At 38.4% G+C, this 22,370-nt stretch overlaps 1 protein-coding gene across 8 annotated transcripts in view; it reads right to left on the reverse strand.

The window, feature by feature from the left end:
- The window catches only part of DMD (dystrophin), a 2,039,779-nt gene that overhangs the window by 317,180 nt on the left and 1,700,229 nt on the right, over window positions 1–22,370 (reverse strand). For all 8 annotated transcript variants that reach the window (XM_055339022.1, XM_055339018.1, XM_055339021.1 and 5 more), the window contains 2 exons: window positions 20,705–20,825; window positions 19,830–20,098 (listed from right to left, as the gene is read on the reverse strand). In XM_055339022.1, coding sequence (XP_055194997.1) covers window positions 19,830–20,098; window positions 20,705–20,825 — 390 coding nt within the window. The remainder of the gene's footprint in view (window positions 1–19,829; window positions 20,099–20,704; window positions 20,826–22,370) is intronic.

The raw sequence follows: 22,370 nt of genomic DNA on the forward strand, positions 1-22,370 counted from the left end.
TTAAGGGACTATGTTGCTGGGCGCAGAAGGTCGATTTAAAGGATTAGAAAAAACAAGTCAAGGGACTTGTACTTTGAGGGCCTCCAATTCCTCTATGAAATATGAAGCAACAGACCTGGCATAAAATCGGTGTTGAACAAATACTCATTGAATGAAAACATGAGTTCAGGGCAAGTGGGAACATTTGAATTAGGTATGACAGAGATGGTGACAGAAGTTGACCTAAGAAACCAGAGAGGTTGCCAGATGGTGTTGAGGGTCCATCGGAGGCCCAGGACCAACATTTTTTAAAAAAAATCTTGACCATTTGCCCCATTTTCTCCTTCTCCAGCAGTGTTCCTTGCAAGCATGGAGAAAGCGGCTGACCTAGGTTTGGGGTCATGTCAGGTGTCTCTTTCTCAGGGACACGGGAGTTCAAATTTTAGCTGGAATGTGATTGAAAAATATACCATAGAATCTAAAACTGGATTGGGAAGGAAGTGAAGCAAGGTGAAGCTCGTAGGTGGAGAGAAAATAGGGGAGTCAGTGGTGGAAGTCCAGGACAATCCAAGGAAGAGCACATTTGGAGTAGCTGCACAAGCAGACAAGGAGGGGAAGAGATTCTGGGACATGAGAATTAGCAATGCCACCTAGGAGTTTATTTATAAATTGTGTGACATGACACGTATCACATGCTCACACATATATAAAGGATTTTATTTACATATATATATATATATATATATATATAAATGGGGCTACTGATGATATGAAAAACTTCCCTTCTTAGGGATATTAAACATTCTTGCTGAAACCTTAACCTACTAATTCCTAGAAGTCCCATGTCACATACAGGATATTCACAATTAATCAGGTCTGAGGGTGAAAGGCCATTCTCAGGCTATAGATGCTGTGCAAAGAAAATTACAACACAAATACTACTTAAAAGATGAAATAGTGGCTAACTGCATTTCTCTCTACAGTGGAGCCTTATTGAACAAATGTTTGAGAACCAAAACCCCTGGAAAACGGTCTAAAAAAAGGAGGCATTAGGAAAAGTCCCAGGGTTTTTCACGCTGGGTTAGTAGTGAGAAGGCAAGGGGGAGGAACTGGAAATCATGTCCTGTAAACACAGATCTTGATTCCTGTTATTGGAACTCCTACAGGAGGCTCAGGGAAGGCTTCCTAGAACCCGGTTACCCAAGATCTGGGGGTAGGTACAGCCCAGCTGTTGGCAGCTTCTGCATTTCTGGATGGCTAATCGGGCCAAGAGGGTCAAGGACCATACACTGCTTGGCCCAGAGGATCAGAGGCCTGCTAGAGCTTCTAAAATACCCAGGGGGACATGAGCTGCTCAAATGTCATTGGACCAAAGACAAAGAAACACAAGACGAGATGTAGGAAAGCCTTTCCTGAAATGCATCAGGCTTGGAGACTTCCATTGTTAACTGTAATTCTTGGCTCTGCACTCTGGTTGGTTCACTTCCTGGTGTGGTGCCCAGGAGGAAGGTTCAGCATTTGTCTCAGATACCTACTGACTTAGGCTGGGTTTTGGAGAAGCAGAGTCTGAGAGATCTTAAGTGAGAGAAGCAGGTGGATGGGACAGAAAATCTAAGTAAGGATGTGGTCTCAGTTGGAGCCCAACATCAGCTTGATCCCATGAAAAGCTCTGGAGCACAAATTATATCATAGTCAGTTCCATCTTGAGACAAAGGGGCTGTCCTTTTCTACTCCAACATCAATTGGGTATCAGCCACCAGCTGCCCCCAGCAGTCTTAGGGGAGAAGGGGTAGTGTAATTTCCCAGGCAAAGTGGCTTCCTTTTGCCTGAGGGAGGTTTTCTGGAACAGGATGTGACTATGAGTCTTTTAGCAGCCAACTCTCAGAGTTGCTGGGGGATGAGCACACCAGCTTAGTGAAGGAATCTGGCTGGGGTGCGAACAGTATCTACCACATAGGCGAACTTCATCCAGTCCCCCAATTTCCTTTACCCTTGGACTTCAGAGGTCAGACACTCTTTTTTTTTTTTTTTTAACAAGAGGCTTCTCATGTGTGAATTCTCATTACTAACTGTCCTGTAGATCTCCAACAAAATGGAGAGTGGCCGCCCTTTCCATAATATTAACTCCTTGATTTCCATCCAATGCTGAGGGACTGTGTAGAGCTAAGACAGAAGGGGTAGACTGCAGACTACTGAGTCCATCCCTCTGCCTTTCGTATCACTTTTGCCTCTGGTAGACATTCTTGACAATAAATTATGCCATTGAAACACGTATTTTTTTTTAAATAGAGATGCGGCTGCATTCCATTCCAGCATTGGTTTTTATTGTGATAGCCCGAAGGCAAAACATTATGCTGTTTCTTTTCATTGTCTTCCTTGCATTCAGCTTTCAGGGCAACTCTTGTACATTTTCATAGTTGGGCACAATCACTTTTGACCAGCAAACAGAATAAGGACATAAATAATGAAACAGACTCAGAACTAATGACCTAGATGTAGCATAATCAGGATGACTTAGAGGGAGGTTAAATTAAAAAAAAAACAAACAAACAAACACCAACCCAGATTTTAGGAAAATAATACGAAGTTTGTAGCATGAAGAAATTCTGGGCTTTTATTTATCAAACAATTGTCAGTAATTATATTTTAGCTACGGTTTCCCCTCAGGGTCACCCACACTTCCAAATTTGTGGCACTCAAAGCATAGCAATTAACTGCTATGTTTTTCCTATAAAGAATCCTCACATTTTCCTGAAAACTGATCTCTAGTTTCTCTTCGTTTTATTGAAAAAGAACGCATACCTGAACACAAAAGCATAAATTCTTTTTTTTAACACTTTCTTATTTGCATCCATCATAATTCATCATCTTTCCAGACATGGCTTCACTCTGAAGCTCATAACCTCAAGGTTCTGAAAATAAAAGCTGAATTACAGCTCTACCACACTAATAGTGTCTATCTTCTTTTTCAATGCATGTTGTTCATTTTGCCTTCACAGATATAAATTGGAAATGAGTAACAAGACAGAAGTGCTCATGGAGGACAGGTTTTTACTTATAAGAACAAGTTGTACTCATCTCGTGACTCTAATTTCCTTGGAAACTTGTTTCTGTAATCCTAACTGTGACTGCTAATTATTTTCTCTTCACAGAAAAAAAGAAGCAAACAAACCACAAAAACAAAACCCTAAAACATTTCAAGTTTTCCACAGCTTTCAAAAGACATAGTTAAAACAAATAAGAAGGTAGTTCACAAGTGTTCTGCAGAAGCTAAATGCAAAATAGGCACAATTAAAATAAAAAGGTCTCTAATGAGTATAAATAAATCCCTTAAGCAAGCCCTGCTTTTAGGCTTCTAAGGAAACAGAAGAAATGCCAATATTTTCTATCTAAGAAATTTTAATTATATGTGCCAAAACATCAAGCAAAATGTCAGTTAGTGAAATCTGTTTACTTCTTTAAAAATAAGTAATAATTCATAAGCCATTAAAAATATCAGCCACAAGGACATTGATATTCAAACTCACGGGTTCTTGTTAGATAGCTTAGGGTTTACAGTTTTAACAGGTGTTTTGGGTTTGTGAACGTCCCTGACAGTCTAAAATGTTCACGGTCTGTGCCCACATTTACTACTATCAATCACTGCCCCTGTCTTGCTTTCACTTTTCCCTACATGGCTCACACATCCCTGTTAGGCAGTGACTCTCAAATAGCAGCATGCATCATCATCACCCGGAGGGTTTGTTAACCAAGAGCCTGCAGGGTCTCGTCCCCAGTGTTTGTTTGTTTGTTTGTTTATTTATAGATTACTTATTTGAGAAGTGGGCGGAGGGAGAGCAAGAGAGAATTTGAATCAGACTCTGTGCTGAGCGTGGAGCCCGACACACGGCTGGATCTCACAACCCTGAGATCATGATCTGAGCGGAAACCAAGATTCGGATGCTTAGCTGCTTAACTGACTGAGCCCCCCGAGGACCCTTTGTCCCCAGTGTTTTTGATTCAGGAGGTCCAGGGTAGGCTTGAGAAGTGGCCTTTTTAATAAGAACGTGGAAGATGCTGTGTTCCTAGAACTCACCAAACCTATTCTTGACAAGACCCTTGGTGTGTGCTGTTCTCTCACATTTTTACTCTCTACCCAGCTGGCTTTTATTCATAAACCTCAGATCTCACTTCATGTGACCGTGAGTACCAGCCCATCCTTGGTTTCTCTGTTTAAAGGGAGCTCTCTGTTTTTCTCCCCCTCGGCACCTCTCCTTCTTAGCCTAGATGGCAATTTCAAAGTGCGCATATATTTGCCTATTTATGAATTCATCATCTGTGCCATCCCAGGACCCTAATCTTCATTAAGGCAATTCTGTATCATTTTTTTTCATCAGGGTATGCCTGAATCCAGCACGTGATAACCCCTCAATACATTTGTATTAAAAAATAAACAGTCAAGAGCATTAGGCCTTTTTGCATTAATTACTAATACTTCAGACCAATAGCTCTTCTCAAATTGCTTCATAAACACAGTTGCCTAAAAAATTTGACACCAAATGCCTAAGTAAAAGAGCCAGCTTATTCCTTCAGGTTCCATAACTGAATTCTTTAGACCTATAACTCGATTTATTTTATGTTGGAGTACGTGCTAATTTCTGACATGCCTCTAAGCCTCTGAGCAAGAACCTAACATTCTAGCTTTTGGTGCCTTAAATCAGAGAGTTTTCATAAAAGTGCACAAGTGGGAAAAAGGGAGAAGTAATCTATTTAAGGAAAATATGTTCTGCTGGTGGTGATACACCTTGGCATAGTCTTCTGGAGGGCATTTTGGCAAGGCTGAATAAAAATGTTAAGGATATTTATATAGGAAAAGAGAAAAAGCTACATCCCAGGGTCTCCATGTGAGGTTGCTGAGTGTTCAGCCCAAGAGGACAGACGGGGCTGAAATCCAACCTGGGCTCTATTGCTAAATTGGTGTTTCTCTCACTCTCTTGACTCTCTTTGTCTCTCTCTCTCTGTCTTTGTCTCTCTCTCTCCACTTCCCTCTCACATTTGGGGTTTTCTATTAGGAAAAAAGTCCATTTACAAATATTTGCATGCATTTCCTCCTGTGTAAGAGGGGGATAGGGACACGGACACCCGAGGACTATTGCGAAAATGAATGAGAATTTTGGGTCTATTTCTCCTTCTTTTACCCCACCTACAATCAGTTAAGCATTGTCATTGCATCAGGCAACATGAGGAAAACAATGTCATGCAAGGTCTTAGTTGGTCTGGTCCAGGGAGAGTCTACAAAGCAGCAGGTAGTAAGCTCATACCTGAGAGCCACAGACTCAGATCCTTTCTCAGGTAGCTGGACCCTGGGGCCAACTTCTAAGACTCCCCTGAGGTAGAGGGGGGACTTCTCTCTTTCCTCCTCTATCATGTAGCTTTGTAAGGTTTCCTTGAACTAGACATAAAACTGATAAAGCAAGAGGAAGCATGGTAAGAGGAGAAAAGATACTTGTTCAGAGCTTGAATGAAGGGTAAGAAGTAGGAAAGCTTAATGTGTTTGGAGTGGGACAAATAGTCTTTAATAAGTGAAGCATGATGTACAGGGTCATTGTGGAAGACTCATCATGGAGGGTTTTTTTTAAAGACTTTATTTATTGATTTATTTGAGAGAGACAGGGCAGAGAGAGAGAGAGAGACAGACAGACAGACAGACAGAAAGTGCATAAGTGAGGGAAGGAGCAGAGGGAGAGAGAATCTCAAGCAGACTCCGTGCTTAGCTCAGTACAGAGCCTGGGGCTGGATCCCAGGACCCTGAGATCATGACCTGAGCTGAAATAAAAATCTGAGGATCAGCTGACTGAGCTACTCAGGCACCCCTGGTGGGCGTGTTCCTGGAGCCAGGCTGTGGTGGGTATGAATGAGTTGGCCTTTGCAGGGCAGATAATGAAGGTTTATGCAATGAGCAATTGGCATATTCCCAGCAACTCTTTTAGTTAGATTTCTTTACTACTCAGTTGAAAACACTTATTTTATACCACTATGTACTATGCATATACATACTATGTATACATGTACTACGCACTGGGAAAACAGAACTTGTGACAGACCCACATTCATGACCAGAGATACACAGTTTAGTGGGTTATGGAAAGAACAGTGTAATCATGCTATGTGAAGTTATGCCAACAGGGTTTGCAAAGTTCAAAGGAGGCTGAGGCAGGTCCTGAGTGACACCCTGGGTAGATAAGGTGGGAATGACAGAAAGGTCACATTCTTCTGGGTGTGGTGTACTCATCTGGAAAATCTCAAGTAGGCCAGTGTAAGCCTGTGGTCACTTCAGAAAGGAGAAAAGAGTGAAAATGAGTGTAGATTCGGGACAGACAATTTGAATTGTCTGTAACAATGGCTTGAATTAGAATGGTGGCAAATGGGGTGGCAAGTCATCTGTAAAATAATTTTTACAGGTCTTACATATCTGAAAGAGACCATTTTGTCCTGTGTTTTTGTGCAAGTTTATTTATTCACTCACTCCAAAAATTATTATTGAGCACCTATTTATGCCAGGGAATGTTCCAAGCACTCAATGGTTATAATTTAAATGATGATTGTTATTATATAGGCTTATAAAGAAACGAATCCCAAGCCAAAACCTACCCATAGCTACCAAATGCCACACTTTCGACCACACAAATGCAGGACAAAGTAAGGTATGGTCTTGTATGTAGTAGTTCCCAAGAGGTTCTTTTTTTCTGTTAAGACAAATTAAGCTACCTTGGTGTGTATGAATAATAATTAATAGAGGAATCTAAGGTTGTGAGGTTACCTGTGCACAATGCTACACCTAGTTTGCTTTATACTGGGCATGATTATGTAATTTTAGTTGCACAGGGAAGGCATTCACTTCTGAAACAAAATGAATTTTTGCTGAATTGATTTTCCATTCAATATATTGTTATCAACTTAGAAATACAAAAACAGAACTGAGCCAGAGATGAATATAAATTTTCGAAGAGCTGAGATAAGAATCATTAAATGGAAGAGGGCTGAAAAGAATGTAAAATGCCCTAGACTATCTACTTTTCTTTTCAGATTATTGTAGCTCCTGAATTAGTCTTTCCAAAAATACTTTTCTTTCCTACAAGTGGAACAACAAAGGAATAAGATATTTGACTGCTTCAAGTCAAATGAAATGAACATAAAATGGATTTTCTTTATTAAAATCGATGCAACAGCATGTCTAAAAGTTAGATTGGTAAATTTTTTATGATAGTTCCTCTTCATTTAATTATACCCTTAGGCTAAAAAGAAAGTCTTATGTATTTACTTGCAAGCCATGCTGTTTTCCCTCCAGACATATTAGTGACCACTATTATTATTATTTTTGAAGGCTTTATTTATTTATTTTAGAGGGGAGGAGAGGGAGGGGGAGAGAGAGAGAGAGAGAGAGAGAGAGAGAGAGAGAGAGAGAGAGAGAGAGAAAGATAGGGACATATGGGGTGGGAGAGGGACAAGCAGACTCTGTGCTGAGCATGGAGCCTGACAAGGGACTTGATCCCACAACTCCGAGATCATGACCTGAGCTGAAATCAAGAGTTGGACGCTTAAATGACTGAGCCACCCAGGCATCCAAGTGGCTATTATTTTTATCTCAATGTATATATGTGTGTGCAAAAGATTTAGCGTCTTAAGTGGAACCAAGAGTTGATTCAGTTTTTCCTGTTTTTCACCATATTATTGAAAGTTTTCACTTTTAAGATATTCCTCTGACTTTTCTCATCACATCTTTTTTAAAAAAATTTTTTTAAATTTATTTATGATAGTCACACAGAGAGAGAGAGAGAGAGAGAGACAGAGACACAGGCAGAGGGAGAAGCAGGCTCCATGCACCGGGAGCCCGACGTGGACTCGATCCCGGTTCTCCAGGATCGCGCCCCGGGCCAAAGGCAGGCGCTAAACCGCTGCGCCACCCAGGGATCCCTTTTTCTCATCACATCTTAAAATAATATCTAAATTCATCACTTGTGTTCTGTTCTGACAACTGCTATCATGATAATGTCCATTTAAGTACATGTGAATGATGAATAAATTACTACTTACACAAATGTGTCTAAGTGTCAAGCTGTCTAATCCACGTCCTTAAATGTTATTTCAAAAAAAAAAAAAAACCTCAAAGTCATTGGCCAAACCTAGCTTTAAAAAAAAGTGATTAGTATTCAAGTAACAAAGACATCACACTTTAATAGTAATAGATTTTTTTTCTTTTTCAAAAAAGGAGTATGACTTAGTATACTCAAATATCTGTGTGAGTGATTCTGTATCGATTATTTAAAGGAGAATACTATTTCAGTTGAAAAAAGGCTTTAACATCTGAAAAAAAAATCTTTTCACTAAGAATTCAAGATTTTTTTGAAAGTCAAAGTGGGTCAGATTTCATTAAGACCCATCTTGCAGCTGACACTCAACCCCAACCCCCAGGCAATTTTAACACTGAGACAACCTTGAAAATGTCTTCTTTCAACCTTTATAACAAAATGTCAGAGTTTTTCCAAAGGTAATATTTTATTCCCTGTGTGAGCCAAAGGATCAATGGAATTTATGCTCATTTATTTAGCTTATATTTCTTTTAATTTTATGCTTTGCTGGATGCACAAAAGTTACCATTATATTGGATAACCCTTGTGGCCATTCTAGTACTGGGGCTTGTGTAGGTTGAAAACAATGAACCATTCTCTGGCTTTAGCCCTATTCCTGCCAGAAATATGTTGAGGCTAACAGCCAAATGACAAGTAGTGGGGAAGTAGGTGAAATGTTGTTGCATGTGGCCTACTTGTCCTTGGGACACACAGAAGCCTTAAAGCACAGGGCAATTAAATGAGAATCAGTTAATTAAGATCTAACAGGATTTAAGTTCACAACAATATATAGATTCCAAATTGGGTTAAAATGTTTTAAAGTAGAAAAATAAGTAAGTAAGATGAAGTTCAGTATTGGTTTGTCATTGGTTCTAAAAAACAAACCAATATATACTGCTTATTTCCCACATTCACTTGAGTTTCTATTTAATTAATTGCTATACTTTGGCATATATGGCTGATAAATTGACCTTATTCTCTTCACTAACTTGTTTAATGCCATGTTAAGATCACGATAATAGGATTTGAATATCTGATAGGAAAAAGTTCTAAATTAGCCCACTGAGTCCATAATACTGTGGAATCCCAGGGAATAAGACTTCTAAAAACATGTGTGCTTTGAAACAGAACCAGCAGGCTCTTAGCTGCATGAAGAAAAAAAAATTCACCATAAAAATGAATTCTTTAAAAGGAAATAGAAATCTGTCTTAGTGTTAGATTCTCCAGCCTCATTCTGGTTAAGAGAGTTTGACATTTCAGGACTGAACACACTGTGGAAACTTAATAAATATTGAAGTTTACAAACAAAAACATAACAATGATATGTGGACCAATTTTTAGAAACATTGAAAATCAATGTGCCCCTACTCTGCCTAATTCAGTTAACTCAATTATTTAATGTATACTTGACTTGAGTGGGTTTATACATAGTTATTTCAATTTTACATTGAACATTAACCAAATTACTTTTAATGTAACCCCTGCCCCTATGCCCATCAGGAACCCAAAATAAAGGGGAAAGTTTGTTTGAATGTTTCTTGTTTAACACCAAAGCTTTTTAAAGACATTTGTTTCTATTATATTTATCCCATGATTCTTCCTACATAAACCACTCACTCCATACCACAGCAGTGAATTTTTTTCACAGGCATTTCATAGGCTGATTCTGGAACCCCTCTGGGGAAAAAAAAACCCCTTCTTGGCAGTCACTGCAGTTCAGACTACTTCCTACTTCCTCTCAGTTGCTCTTTCAGTGTCACTCCACATCTGTCTCCATTTCTCTGCACATATACCTTTCTACCTTGAAAGCAGAGCCTCAGTAGAGTGACAAGTTATAAAATGTAGGAACTCCTGGGTAAGCTAGCTACCCAGTATTTGTATCTAACAAGCAGGTTTTAATTTTAAAAACTTGAATAGTCTCAAGTATTCTGAAGGTCTTCAATATCAGAAACTTGGTAAAGTACTTGCTTATACTCAGTATGTTGAGCAGGAAATTCTGAGAATTTTTTCCCAAGATTTATTTATTTTAGAGAGAGAGAGAGACAGAGAGAGCATGAGTTGGGAGGGGCAGAAGGAGAGGGACAGGGTCTGAGAAGAATTTTTAAATTTAATTGTTGTCATTGGTAAGTGTGAAAACACATAGCCAAGATGAAAAGTTACGTAGCTAAATATCTTAATTTTAAAGTATCAGTAGTGGGAAAGCAAGTTTACCTCCAAGTCATCTAAATCAGCCCCCATATTGTATGAGTGGCAGTAAAATACCAATAGGAAAATTGGAATAAATAATCGCGAATGTCTTTCACAAGAGAGACTCGGAAAGAGTAGGCCATTATTCATTTCAAGGTTTCCGAGTAGAACTATGCTCCCTACCTAAGCTATCAATCACTCTCACAGAAGGCCAAGTGCCTGCATTCATTTTTAAATGAAATGTTCTGGATGTTGATAAATATAAAAGAAGTAATAAGTGATATATTTATGGAAGAATTATTGAATAATTGATGAATTATTAAAAATAAACAAAATATATATGTATATATATATACAGCTTCACAATGGAATGGTGGTTCTCAAAGTGTTCCTGGATCAAGAGCATGACCATCACCAGGAAACTGGTTGGAAATGCAAGTTCTCATCCTTGTTCCAGAACCCCTGAATTAGAAGCTCTGGGGCAGGGGTTCACCAATATGGGTTTCCACAAGCCCTCCAGGAGATTCTGATGCCCAACAAAGTGAGAACCACTGCCATAGAAAATTCTTGACATTCTCAATGACTATGTCTCAATAACTCAAATCTCTAAATGCACAGATACCTGATCAATTCAGATATTTATAGATTATATAACTATTAAGCCCAAGTCAACTTATGAAGCCATTTTCTTACTAACAATGATCACTTTCTTAGATCTTTTCATTAACTCTTTCATTATCAATTCCAATAAGTACCTAAGGGAGACAGGCAAAGGAAGGGTGGCTTTTTCATGAAGAAAGAAAATCTTCATCACTTCTAGAAAATTATTGCATGTGCAAGAATGAAATAGCATTAAAAAGGCCATGTTGAGATGTGAAGGATGAGTGGCTTACTAGGGCCACTGGCCAGTTGTTGGAGACACTTTCCCTGGTTTGGGCATCTGTCCCTCACCTGCAGTGACTAATGGCCACCAACATCTCATAGCTGCTTCGCTTCTTCAGAAAGCTGACCTCTGCTAATGGGAGGCCCTGGGCCAGGAGGTAACACACCTTGCTCAGGAGGTAACTTATGTCTCCAGTGGTGGGCCACAGCCCGTGGTATGATGGAGCAGAGCCCAAGAGTCCATTGTATGCTTCTCTTCCTAATTTTGCATTCAGTGAGAGCATGCTGGTGGCCTGAATCTGCCATGGTGGGAGTATGGACACCAGAATCGGAAAATGCTACAAATTAGTGTTCACTCTACCTCAGAGCTAACTGGTACATATTTACTGGCGCACTGCCAGCCACCTCCAGCAATTAGCTGGGGTGTGAAAGACAACTCTGTTGTGAGGTTTATACTTCAGCACTCTCTGTGTGGATCAGGACACAGAACTAGATTTTGCTGGAGATGGCATACTTGCATGGCTCTTCTCCCTTATTATGCGTCCCTAACTCCCATACAGGCTTCTTCTGAAAGCAGACTGTCTATAAATCAATGTGCACCCAGACCCCTGTTCTCAGGGTCTGTTTCCAGGGAACGTGACCTATAACATAAGTTAAGTCATTAGTTAATTGACTGCAGCACAGAAGCCTCAAAGAATACGTGTTCCAAATTACAAAGAGCTTTAAGTCATGGACCTTGTGGGTCACAGTGATCAGATAAAACTGCAAAAGATAAATGTGAAATGGCAAGGATCTACTCTTTGTGTATGTGTACATAAAAGAAAGAAGCTGATGGAAAAAGATGAAGCCTGCACAAATTGGGCATTTTTTCATATAATGCTTCTCAAATTATGCTTTCATACCCATGGGTAAATGTACTGGGGGATTCATTTCACCTAAGATTTTGGAGAAGAACACTTTTGTATTAAAACACAACAAACACATAATGGAGAAGATCACAAAACTGACATGATATGTAAAAATAAAACAAGAAATATCAAAGGAACACTATGCTCATGGTAAAAGGAGGCAAGCAGGTGGGAGGGGAAGATACCAGGCTTCAACTCCTTGGCCATTAGGAGAGGAGAAGTAGAAGAAGTTGAGAAGCACTGTGTAAAATATAACTGAAAATATTATTTCAGTATAAAATAATCTTACTACAAAAATTACTCTTCTCATTATGAAAAAGTTAACCATCTTCAAATGATAGGGTTATATTAGTATTGTAAACACCTGTGTTCCCGTGATACCCAGAGAACTGGTTTACCAAAACAATGATTCAATGCCATTGTTTAACTTAGTTAATGTAAGGTTGTGTAAGGCATAATACTGGTGCCAATGTTCCCTGTATAATTCTGAAAATCGTAATTGCCGAGTGTGAGAGGAACTCAGCAGGAGCCCACTCCTTGGGTTATTTGTTCTCAAATCATTCTTCATTGTGTTTAGGGTAGGAGAGTAACATAGTTGTGAACTTTAAACTTGCTATGACTTTGGTATATTCCCAAGGAGAATGAAAATAGACATTAGCTGTGTGCTTTCATTTTCTAAGGAAATACGGAATGTCAGTTAAATAACACACACATTTCCGAGCTATGTCTTGTTAATGTGGTACACGCACACATGTGCACAAGCTAATACAAATTCTTGCTCCCTCAGCTAGGTGCTATATAATATGTTGAAGAAAACTAAGCGGCCATTAATATGATCTGCAACACAATTTGATTCACAAAATAAATTAAACATTCACACTCCATAATAGGTATAGGTTTTAACCACGTCATGAATGAATGAATGACTGAGTTTTGAGATCTGTTAGTGCTGACAGTTTACTACTTAAGCTTTTGTTTTAAAGAGTTTTTATGATCTAAGACTCTTGAGGAATAGATTCCTAATTATAACCAGCCACAAACAAAGCTTCTGGAGTAAATCCTCAGTAAACAGGATTGGCATATTAAAGGATCAGATTTTGATATGGTTGTTTTCAAATAGGAAGAAGAATGACATTCTTTGGAGAAATTTTTAATATCTAATTAAATACTTCCTTAGCAGCATAATGTCAAATGAACTCACTAACTGAACATTTTGATTGTCCATGTTCTCCTAAATATCCCATGACCAGAAGAGGAGCTGTACAGCTCTGATTTAATGCAGTAACAATGGTAACCAATTCTAGCTCCTTCTTTTATCACAGCCCATCAAAAGAATACAAAGAAGTCCAAATTAAAATAAGTTCAATAATAATAAAAAACCCCACGTTCCTTTTCCAACTGTCCTAAAGCCTTTTTCTATCTTTAAGCAAGGTTCACTCAGTAATTATCTTATTTATGAAAGTAAAAGCAGAAGGATGTTTCTCTTACTAAATAAAAGCCTTTATGCTTTAAATGTAGACGGCATCTTGAAACAGTCAAAAAGAAAGCGTGTTGAATGTCATCAACTCATTTCCTCCCACCCACTGTTTTAAATCGTTTGCTCAGTTCCAATGTATACTACACTTACATAAGTTGTTTATGAAGAGCCAAATTAATAGTTTTTTGCAATTGTTTTCGTTGAAATTTGGAGAGCTGACAAATGAATTAGTAGAAAATGGCAATTCTACATGAATTAGCTTTTAAGTCTCCCTAAGAGGCTGATGCAGAACTTAATAAGAGACTTATTAGAAGAAGTAGGACAACTTAATTCAGATTGATTATAGACTTCGGTGAAGACAGCTGGGGTTCAAATGAAACCGAAAAAGAACTTATATGCACTTCAAAGTATGCTAAGCAGATGTCTGAAACAATTACTCTGCACTGGCTTTTCAGAAGTTTCAAAAGCAGGATGGGAATAGCATGGTAAACGAAGGTTCTATTTGCCTAAGTTGAGGTACAGGCTTTTAAAACACACACAGCACTCGCTAAAATCAGATGCCTTGGGTAAGAGACATGATTCGACACTGCTGTCCTAAGTAATTTGCTTTTAGCTTTATAAACAAAGCAGGAAATGCGAGAGAATACACGGGAACTAAGGAATAAGCCCTCTCGGAACATCAACTTACAATTTATTGTTCACTGAACAAATAATTTGGTCAGGATTTTTAAGATGACTAATTCCTACTTTTGTTTCTAAGTTCTATGAGAGCCAATAATGACCATTCTATTAAAAAAAATAAACACTAAGCTTTTAAAGCATGTAAGTGAGGCTTTACCGTAATGTGCCTTCTTATAGAGGTATTCCAAGATATTAAAGGCCAAATCACATTCTTTTAAACATCGCAAATACATGCTTTAAAGAAAGGGATAGAACCCAGGTCGCTTGGTATGACGGGTGCTAGTTCCTTATTTAACCCAGATTTATAAAGGCTTATATCTTTTTTGTTTGCATTTTCTTCTCAATCAAAGCCTACTTAATACACACATCATTTGTATAAAAATAACAAAAGCTTCCACAGAGCAATTCCTCTGCTGTTTATAACCATTAACAAAATATTAGTGAACTTTTCTTTTCCTATGGACAGTACATCTCATTTTGGAGACACTATTTCCTTATTCAGAGTTGAGAGAGCTCTCATATTGAATCATTTTAGGGCTTCCCTGTTTGTGATGGTTCTGCTAACCTTGCATCCCCTAACTATATCAGAATGGATTATAAGCTTTCTCTATAAAGCTCACATACGAGAAGAAGGACTGAAAGTTGGCTCATATAAATGACAAATATAACAAAATTAATAAAGCAATAATAAAACACTGGAACCAGGGTTAAGATGAGAAAAGCAGTAAAGGAAGAGAGAGTTGTATGAACATGGCTGAAAGCTTCTGCTTGCCAATGTGAAGACGAAATCCTAATATGTTACATCACATTTCATGTTAGCTATCAGGAGGAAACATACTTGCTTTTCTCAGTGTCAAAGTCTGAGATAGCATTTCTTTGACAAATTTCTCAAATAGGCCAAGCCACAGGGACTCAGGATGGTCGACCCAAAGAGATGCATTTGCCAGTTATCTTCTTAAATTTTTAGATGTGAATGTTGAACGTAAATAAGTCCGGATGGCATGGTGGCTTCATTATAGTCCCTGGTCTAATACACATGTTCCTGCATTGTTCCTAACTATAATTCTAAAAAGATCTAATCAAAATATTTCATTGTGAGAATTTTAAGGAAAAATTCAGAGAATCCTTGTCCTTGACCTTTTACAGGAAGAGGTGTAAGTTAAAAGTCTAATAAAAAAAATAGCGAATAAATAACTACATAGTTGTGACAAAATTGCATAATCCCAAATGGCAGTCTGGGGGAGTTTAATTATGGTTATGGTGTGAAAAACTGTGTTTTGAGGCAGCGGGCAAACTAAGGGCAGTGAAATATTCCTGGCTCAAGAATGATGTACCACTCTGTATAAAGAAACCATGGTAGATTAGAACAAAAAGGAAGCTTGGAACAACAACAGTAACTCTCAAACTTTCTCACGCAGGAATTGTTCTCAAGAACGAAAACATCATATGGAGACTATAGGTTCCAAAGTCATTCTGCTTTCTTAATTCCTGTATATATTCATTCCACTTACAGATCTAAGCAGAGCAACTAGTGGTTCTAGGAGTTATTCTTATTCCCCATTACTATAAGGAAAGTAAGAATATTTGTGCAGTCACAGAAGCAGTGGTGTTATTTCCAGTCAAATGAGAAATCATTATTGTGTCCTTCAAATATTTGATAAGTAGTATAAATCATGAATTTTAAAAATAAAGAGACATTTACATTTTTGATTTTATTCTGGGGGTTATTCCTTTGGAAGCTCTATCTGCAAGGCTGAGATTCTCTTAGTGAGCAAAATAGTCAATATTGACACTGTGTTCCTTTCTCTGGATTTACTATACGTACAATGTCCTGAGGATGATTAGCCAGTAACGATGCCACTTCCCAGGACCTCATTGTTGTTGCTATTTTATCCATTAGCCAAATCACAAAGCCACATTTGCTAATGAAATGATATAATGCTAAATCCCACAGAAAAACACATTCCATAGTTCACTTGTATAACAACTTTTTCAACAAATAAGATGAGAGTGGAGGTGGGTATTACAATAGAGTCAGCAGGGGTGATGAAAATGAACTGAAGTGGGTAAACAAAATGCTCTTCTGGCTACATGCCTAGCTACCCCGACAGCGTGGAGCCTCTGAGGGCTTAAATTGCTGAGTAGAAAAATGGGAACAGTAGTTTTGAGCACTCTTCTACTTCTTTTCAAAGTAAGTTTCAGTTAATAAAATTCACTCCCTCTAAACCACCACCACCAATGCTTCAGAGTTTCAAACTCAGTGTTGTTGAGAAGCCACAGAGAAAGCTGATTTATTTGAAGTGTTGGCATGTACAAGCTCTTTTAGAAAGGAATACTGAGTGCATATATGTTTTGTTGTTATTGGGATCAAAATGAGTGTCTAACCAGTCAATGTGTGGGAAATAAACTTGGTCTTAGGACCAAGGACAGGTAAGAGGAGAGAGAAGAGAAGTGAAAGGAAAAATGCAAATAGGCTTCAGTGAGGGTCAGGTGATATTTAAGCTGTTCTACTTTTATTGATTTTATTTTTTTGTTATTGAATCATGCTGTGTACATTCTTCATCCATACTCAGGATACTACTAAGGCTCCTGTGTGGCAGATAAGGCTAAGAATGAATCTCTTATGTCTGCTCTAAAGCCTATAGATTTGGCCACTTAATCAATCTATTAACTAATTTTGTTCCTTTGGGACATTCTCCTAAACTTTTTTGTCATTTTTGGGGAAGATTCTTAAAAATGTAGTTCCTATATTTTTGAATAAAAGTACTATTCTTTTAAATCTTTTTTTAAGATTTTATTTATTTATTTCAGAGAGAGAGAGAGAGACAGAGAGACAGAGAGCACAAGCATGAGCAGGGGGAGGGGCAGAGGCAGAGGAAGAAGCAGGCTTCCTACTGAGCAGGGAGCCTGATGTAGGGTTCTGATCCCAAGATCCAGGGATCATGACCTGAGCCACCTCCAAAAGTACTACTCTTAATGCTAAACAAATACAAGGTAATACATTTTAAACATTATTTTAATTTCCAAGTAGCTGGCAGTGTTAGCCATTGATTTACTTGTAAGACATGGGGTCATAGAATGTTAGAGTGGAAGAGATTTTTGAAGTTATAGAGTCAAATATGTAATCTTCCCTTGAATCTTCACCTACTCCTTTAATGAAGAGCTATTCAGTTCAACATTAGACAATAGGCTTCATAAGGGCAAAGACCAACTTCTGTTTCGTTCATAACTACATGTATAGCACATTGTACAGTGGAGTGAAGGAACAAAGGAGCAGAATTAGATTCCTTTATACATTGCCGACACTATGCTAGGAGCTGGGAATTCAGACATACACAGCATGACTGCATGACTCTTGCTTTTAGGAACCTTGCTTTAAGTGACCAGCTACAGTATATGGGAAATTCAAGTGTGACAGCTGAAGCATGTATGGTGATCGATGCAAGTATTGAACCAAGGGCCATTGCTTCTGCTCTGTGGGAACTGGGGGTGGGAGACACTCAGGACAAACTACAGAGACAGGAGCCGTGTGAGGCAGGCTTTGGAGGCTGAGTGGAAGATCACCAGGCATATAAGTGGGGGTAATCCAGGCCAAGGGAAGAGCATTTGCAAAGGCAGAGAGTTACCGGACGACTTGGCATATTTGGGTAAAGGAGTAGTGCAGTGAGAGTGTTCAGAATGGCCTGAAGGATAGGAGTGACAATTAGGAATTTGAACCAGGGCTAGGAAGTAAAGGGTCACCTGCCCTCTTCATTCATTGACTTTATTCTCAGGCAGGAAGTTTCCCTCAAGGATTTTAGGTTGGAGTTGGAAGAGGACAGAAAATGTAGAAAAACAGTAAAGAAACTGTTAATTCACTCACTCCTTGACCAGATATTTGAGATTTTATTTCTTTATTCATGAAAGACACACACACACACACACACACACACACACACACACAGGCAGTGGGAGAATCAGGCTCCCTGTGGGAAGCCTGATGTGGTACTCGATCCCCGGACCTCAGGATCATGACCTGAGCCAAAGGCAGACGCTCAACCACTGAGCCGCCCAGGTGCCCTGTAACCAAATATTTAAAATGCGGTGCTTATCACTTGTTGTGATGAGCACTGAGGGTTGTAGGGAAGTCTTGAGTCACTGTATTGTACCCCTGACACTAACATTGCACTGTATGTTAAGTAACTGGAATTTAAGTAAAAACTTAAAAAAAAAATCAAATCGTGTTTATGGTACACCAGAACAGGGATTAAAGATGAGCCTGGCGTGGGATTTAAAGAAGTATAATACAACAATTTGAGTACCACAAGCTGGGGGGTAGAATAGGATTTTGGTTGAAAAGAGAAGGGAAAATAGAAAAGAGATATGAGGTAAAATGCATGGCCAAGTGCAATCAGTAAAGATGTAGAAGGACTTAAGGAAGGAACTCAGGTTTCAAGCCTAAGCAACTTGAAATTGGAACAACAGAAGAAAGGGCAGGTAAAAGGAGACAATAGCAGGGGAATGGACAAACATGAGAATGAATGACCTTGTTTTCAAAAGGGCTGCATTTTGATTCTAATGACAAATGGGTGAGGAGATCAGAAGAGAGATCCAGACCAGAAATTGAGGTTTGTCACCATCCATGCCACTTCAAATTGGGAGCATTTACACCATAAAATGGGAATTGAGTGAAGGTTAAAAACTTAGGTGCACCAACATCTGAAGGGTGGGGAGAGTTTCAGAATTGAGGAAAATAAAGGAAAATAATGAAAGAAGAAGAATGTGGATGAGACAATGCCACAGAGCAAGGGAGTAGAGATCTTCCAGAACACGGCTGCCAGCACACACATTGAGTACAGGTGAGAATTTCTCTTTGGCATTTGAAACTGGGAGGTCTTTTGTTGGTTTTGACACTAGATGAGCAAACAAAATATGTTTCCAGTTGTTGGTTTTCAAAATGACACTCTTAGATATGTATATTTTTTCTTTATAAATATATTTATCATCTTTGTGCTACAAGGGACTTTAACTTTGGATTTGTGGACAGTATTCCAAATATATAATGATATTTCCTAATATCTGCAGTGGACTAATACAACTCAAAATTGTATTATATACATTGCCTTCTAAGGGAAGGGCAGCAGTAACAGCCTCAATTCACAGTACCATAACTCACCCAAGTCACATAATTTAGTTAGCACAAAGGCCAAAGCCTGGACTCCTGGCTCTTGAATAAGTCTATTTTTCCCTACTCTGATACTAAGTTTTGCAAAGAACACACACACACACACACACACACACACACACACACACACACCACCCCAGATCATTTTAGTACAAATGCTTAAATTCATTTCCTAATAGCAAAATCAGAACGATTGTTTCACCCCGTAACTTTTTAATATTTCATTCCACATTACTAAAGATAGAGATGATTAGATCACTATGTCCTCTTAGAGAAAATACCACATGCAAATTGATTTTGAATTTGCAAAAGACAGACGGACAGATTCCTAAAGCTTAAGGGCACTATTTTAACTTGGTGAGAAGGAAATGCTGCACTCAAGTTCAGATGAGAATCTCTTTTGCATCTCTCAAAGGGCCCCGAAGCAAAGCAATAGATGGTACCTTGACTTTTTCGAGGTGATCTTGGAGAGAGTCAATGAGGAGGTCACCCACAGGCTGCCAGGATCCCTTGATCACCTCTGCCTGACGTAGTTTGAGATCCAGCTCATCTGTTGCTTCCTGAAGCTCCTGGAGTCTTTCGAGGGCCTCGTCTATTTTTCTCTGCCAGTCTGCAGAGTGCATGTTCAGTTTTTCCCACTGACTGTTGACCTCTTCAGCTTGCTTTCGTAGGAGCCGTGTGACATTCTGGGCTCTCTCTTCAGGAGGCAGCTCTAAATTGGTAATATGACAAGGTTTTAGGCCACAATCATTTTTTTTAAACATCGTTGAAAAGGTCATACTGGAAGAAAGAGAGTACAGTCTAACAAGAGGCCGACCTGCCAATTAATGGTTCTTTTATACTTTGGCATAAATTCTGATAGTGTCCAGCATGTCTCAAATCTGTCCTCCTGAGAATATCTGTTCTACCTTATATCGTTCAGATAACCAAGATTCATTTAAGGTACTGAGTAGAAAAATGCACACCACAAGCTCTAATGTACTTCTGTCAGGCTCTTAAATTGAAAATTAGCTTGTAGTCTTTGTAACAATAGCATTCCTTCTCACCAATAATCTCATTTGTTGATTATTTTCTAAATGTTTCAATAACTGATCACTCATTCGTCTCTTTTACTGTTTATTTATGAATGTGCAAACAGTTTTATACACGGTGGCTTATAATTCCTTTTTTTCCCCAACATCTATGCTTAATTTGAATCGATTCTATTTAACTTAGAAAATATGAGAGTCATCCAGACCCTGGCAGCAAGAATGGATGGGTTGCTCTGTCACCACTGATCCTTCTATCAATATGCTATTACAGTTCCACATTCAATTACCTCTGGGCTCCTGGTAGAGTTTCTCTAGTCCTTCTAAAGGCTGCTCTGTCAGAAATATTCGTACAGTCTCAAGAGTACTCATGATTACAGGTTCTTTCGTTTTCAATTCCCTCTTGAAGGCCTGTGAAATGAGATGAAAAGAAATGCTTATTTGGCTTGTGGCATTCTTCTCAAAATTAATCCTGGGTGTTCAAAACTTGGTTATGAAATTCCCAGGTCAATTTCTATCTCCTTTATTTCTAAACCGATAGTCACAAAATGATAAAGAAGGCTATATGGATCTTTCTGTTAATCAGGAAAGCATTGTGTGTAAAGTTAGTCTGGAGAGCATGGGGGAACTTCCAAGATATGTTAATGCCTTTCATTAAGATAAGAGTGATTCATTTGTACAATTTGACTGCCAAACTTGAAATCTGAAGCCAAAGTTGCAAGATACATATTGCAGAAACCCTAGCAGGGCTAACGACTGCTTCTAAGCACCTAAAAGAATGGTTCTCCAGAACATAGTAGTGAGCCTGAAGGGCCATTTGGAAGAATGCAGGTTGTACTGAAATATACAACCAATCCAATTCATAACCACCAGCTAATTCTGTCAAAATATCTGACAACAAATAAAATTAAATATTAACAGTAAACTATGTAAAAACTCAGTACTTCTGAAAAATATCCAAGACATTATTCAATGTGATTTCTTTGAGAATGGTAGAAATTTTTGGAGGTATACTGGACTAAGAATTGTGGGAATAGGTTCCTATAGAAGAGTAGGCCTAGAATTGGTCTCTTGGGGTCATCTAGGCTAGTTATCAGTTTTAATCTCTAAACTGTAATCTTCACTGACACAGGGGATTAAAAGGAAAGCAAAATGCATAGTTTCTGCCTTCAGGAAACTTCTGGATGAAAAGAAGGGAGAAAACTAACACACTAGAAACAGTGAAAACAATAAGCTTCATACATAATTGAGTGCTAGGGCTCGTGAGACATCATGTGAGGCTAGAATAAATGGACAGATACTTGGAAATCACCAAAGATACTTATTGACCAGATTATGCTGTCTCAGAAGTGAAGATGTTAATGGAAGTGGTAAATACCACAGAAACGTTAATCAGTGTAAGAACAATAGTAATAATAATATTAATTACCCTGAGCTAGGGCTTAATTATTCATATTGTTTTTCAATTCTTCCATATTTTTAGCAATGTTACCTACTGAATTTAAGCCTCGAGGGAAAATTTAGCTGTATCTCCTTTGAACTTTGGATATATCATGTTGCAGGAATGCTCTAGAACTGTATTAGATGACATAGTTATAAATAAAATCCTCATCATTCAGAAAAATCCTGAGTTTGATATTTTGCAAAATGATTCATCTTCCATAGTTGGTTACAATTGACTAAAGAGAGACCAAGTGTTTGAAATGAAATAATAAAATTCTGTAAGTGAAAGTTAGTAGTTTCTGTACACTGAGATATTTTTGTGTCTTTGAAATAATACAGAGTAGGTGAGCTATTTACTATGCTTACATGTAGGGCTGATTCTTCTTCTAATATTTTATTTGAAATCTATGTGTGTGTGTGTGTGTGTGCATGTGTATGTGTATACAGCTCTTGCTCATATATCTGATTTTCCCAACTTCAAGAAAATTATTGTTTTTTTCTAGTCTCTCCATT

The sequence above is a fragment of the Nyctereutes procyonoides genome, unplaced genomic scaffold (genome assembly GCF_905146905.1).
Source record: "Nyctereutes procyonoides isolate TBG_1078 unplaced genomic scaffold, NYPRO_anot_genome, whole genome shotgun sequence".
NCBI lineage: Eukaryota > Metazoa > Chordata > Mammalia > Carnivora > Canidae > Nyctereutes > Nyctereutes procyonoides.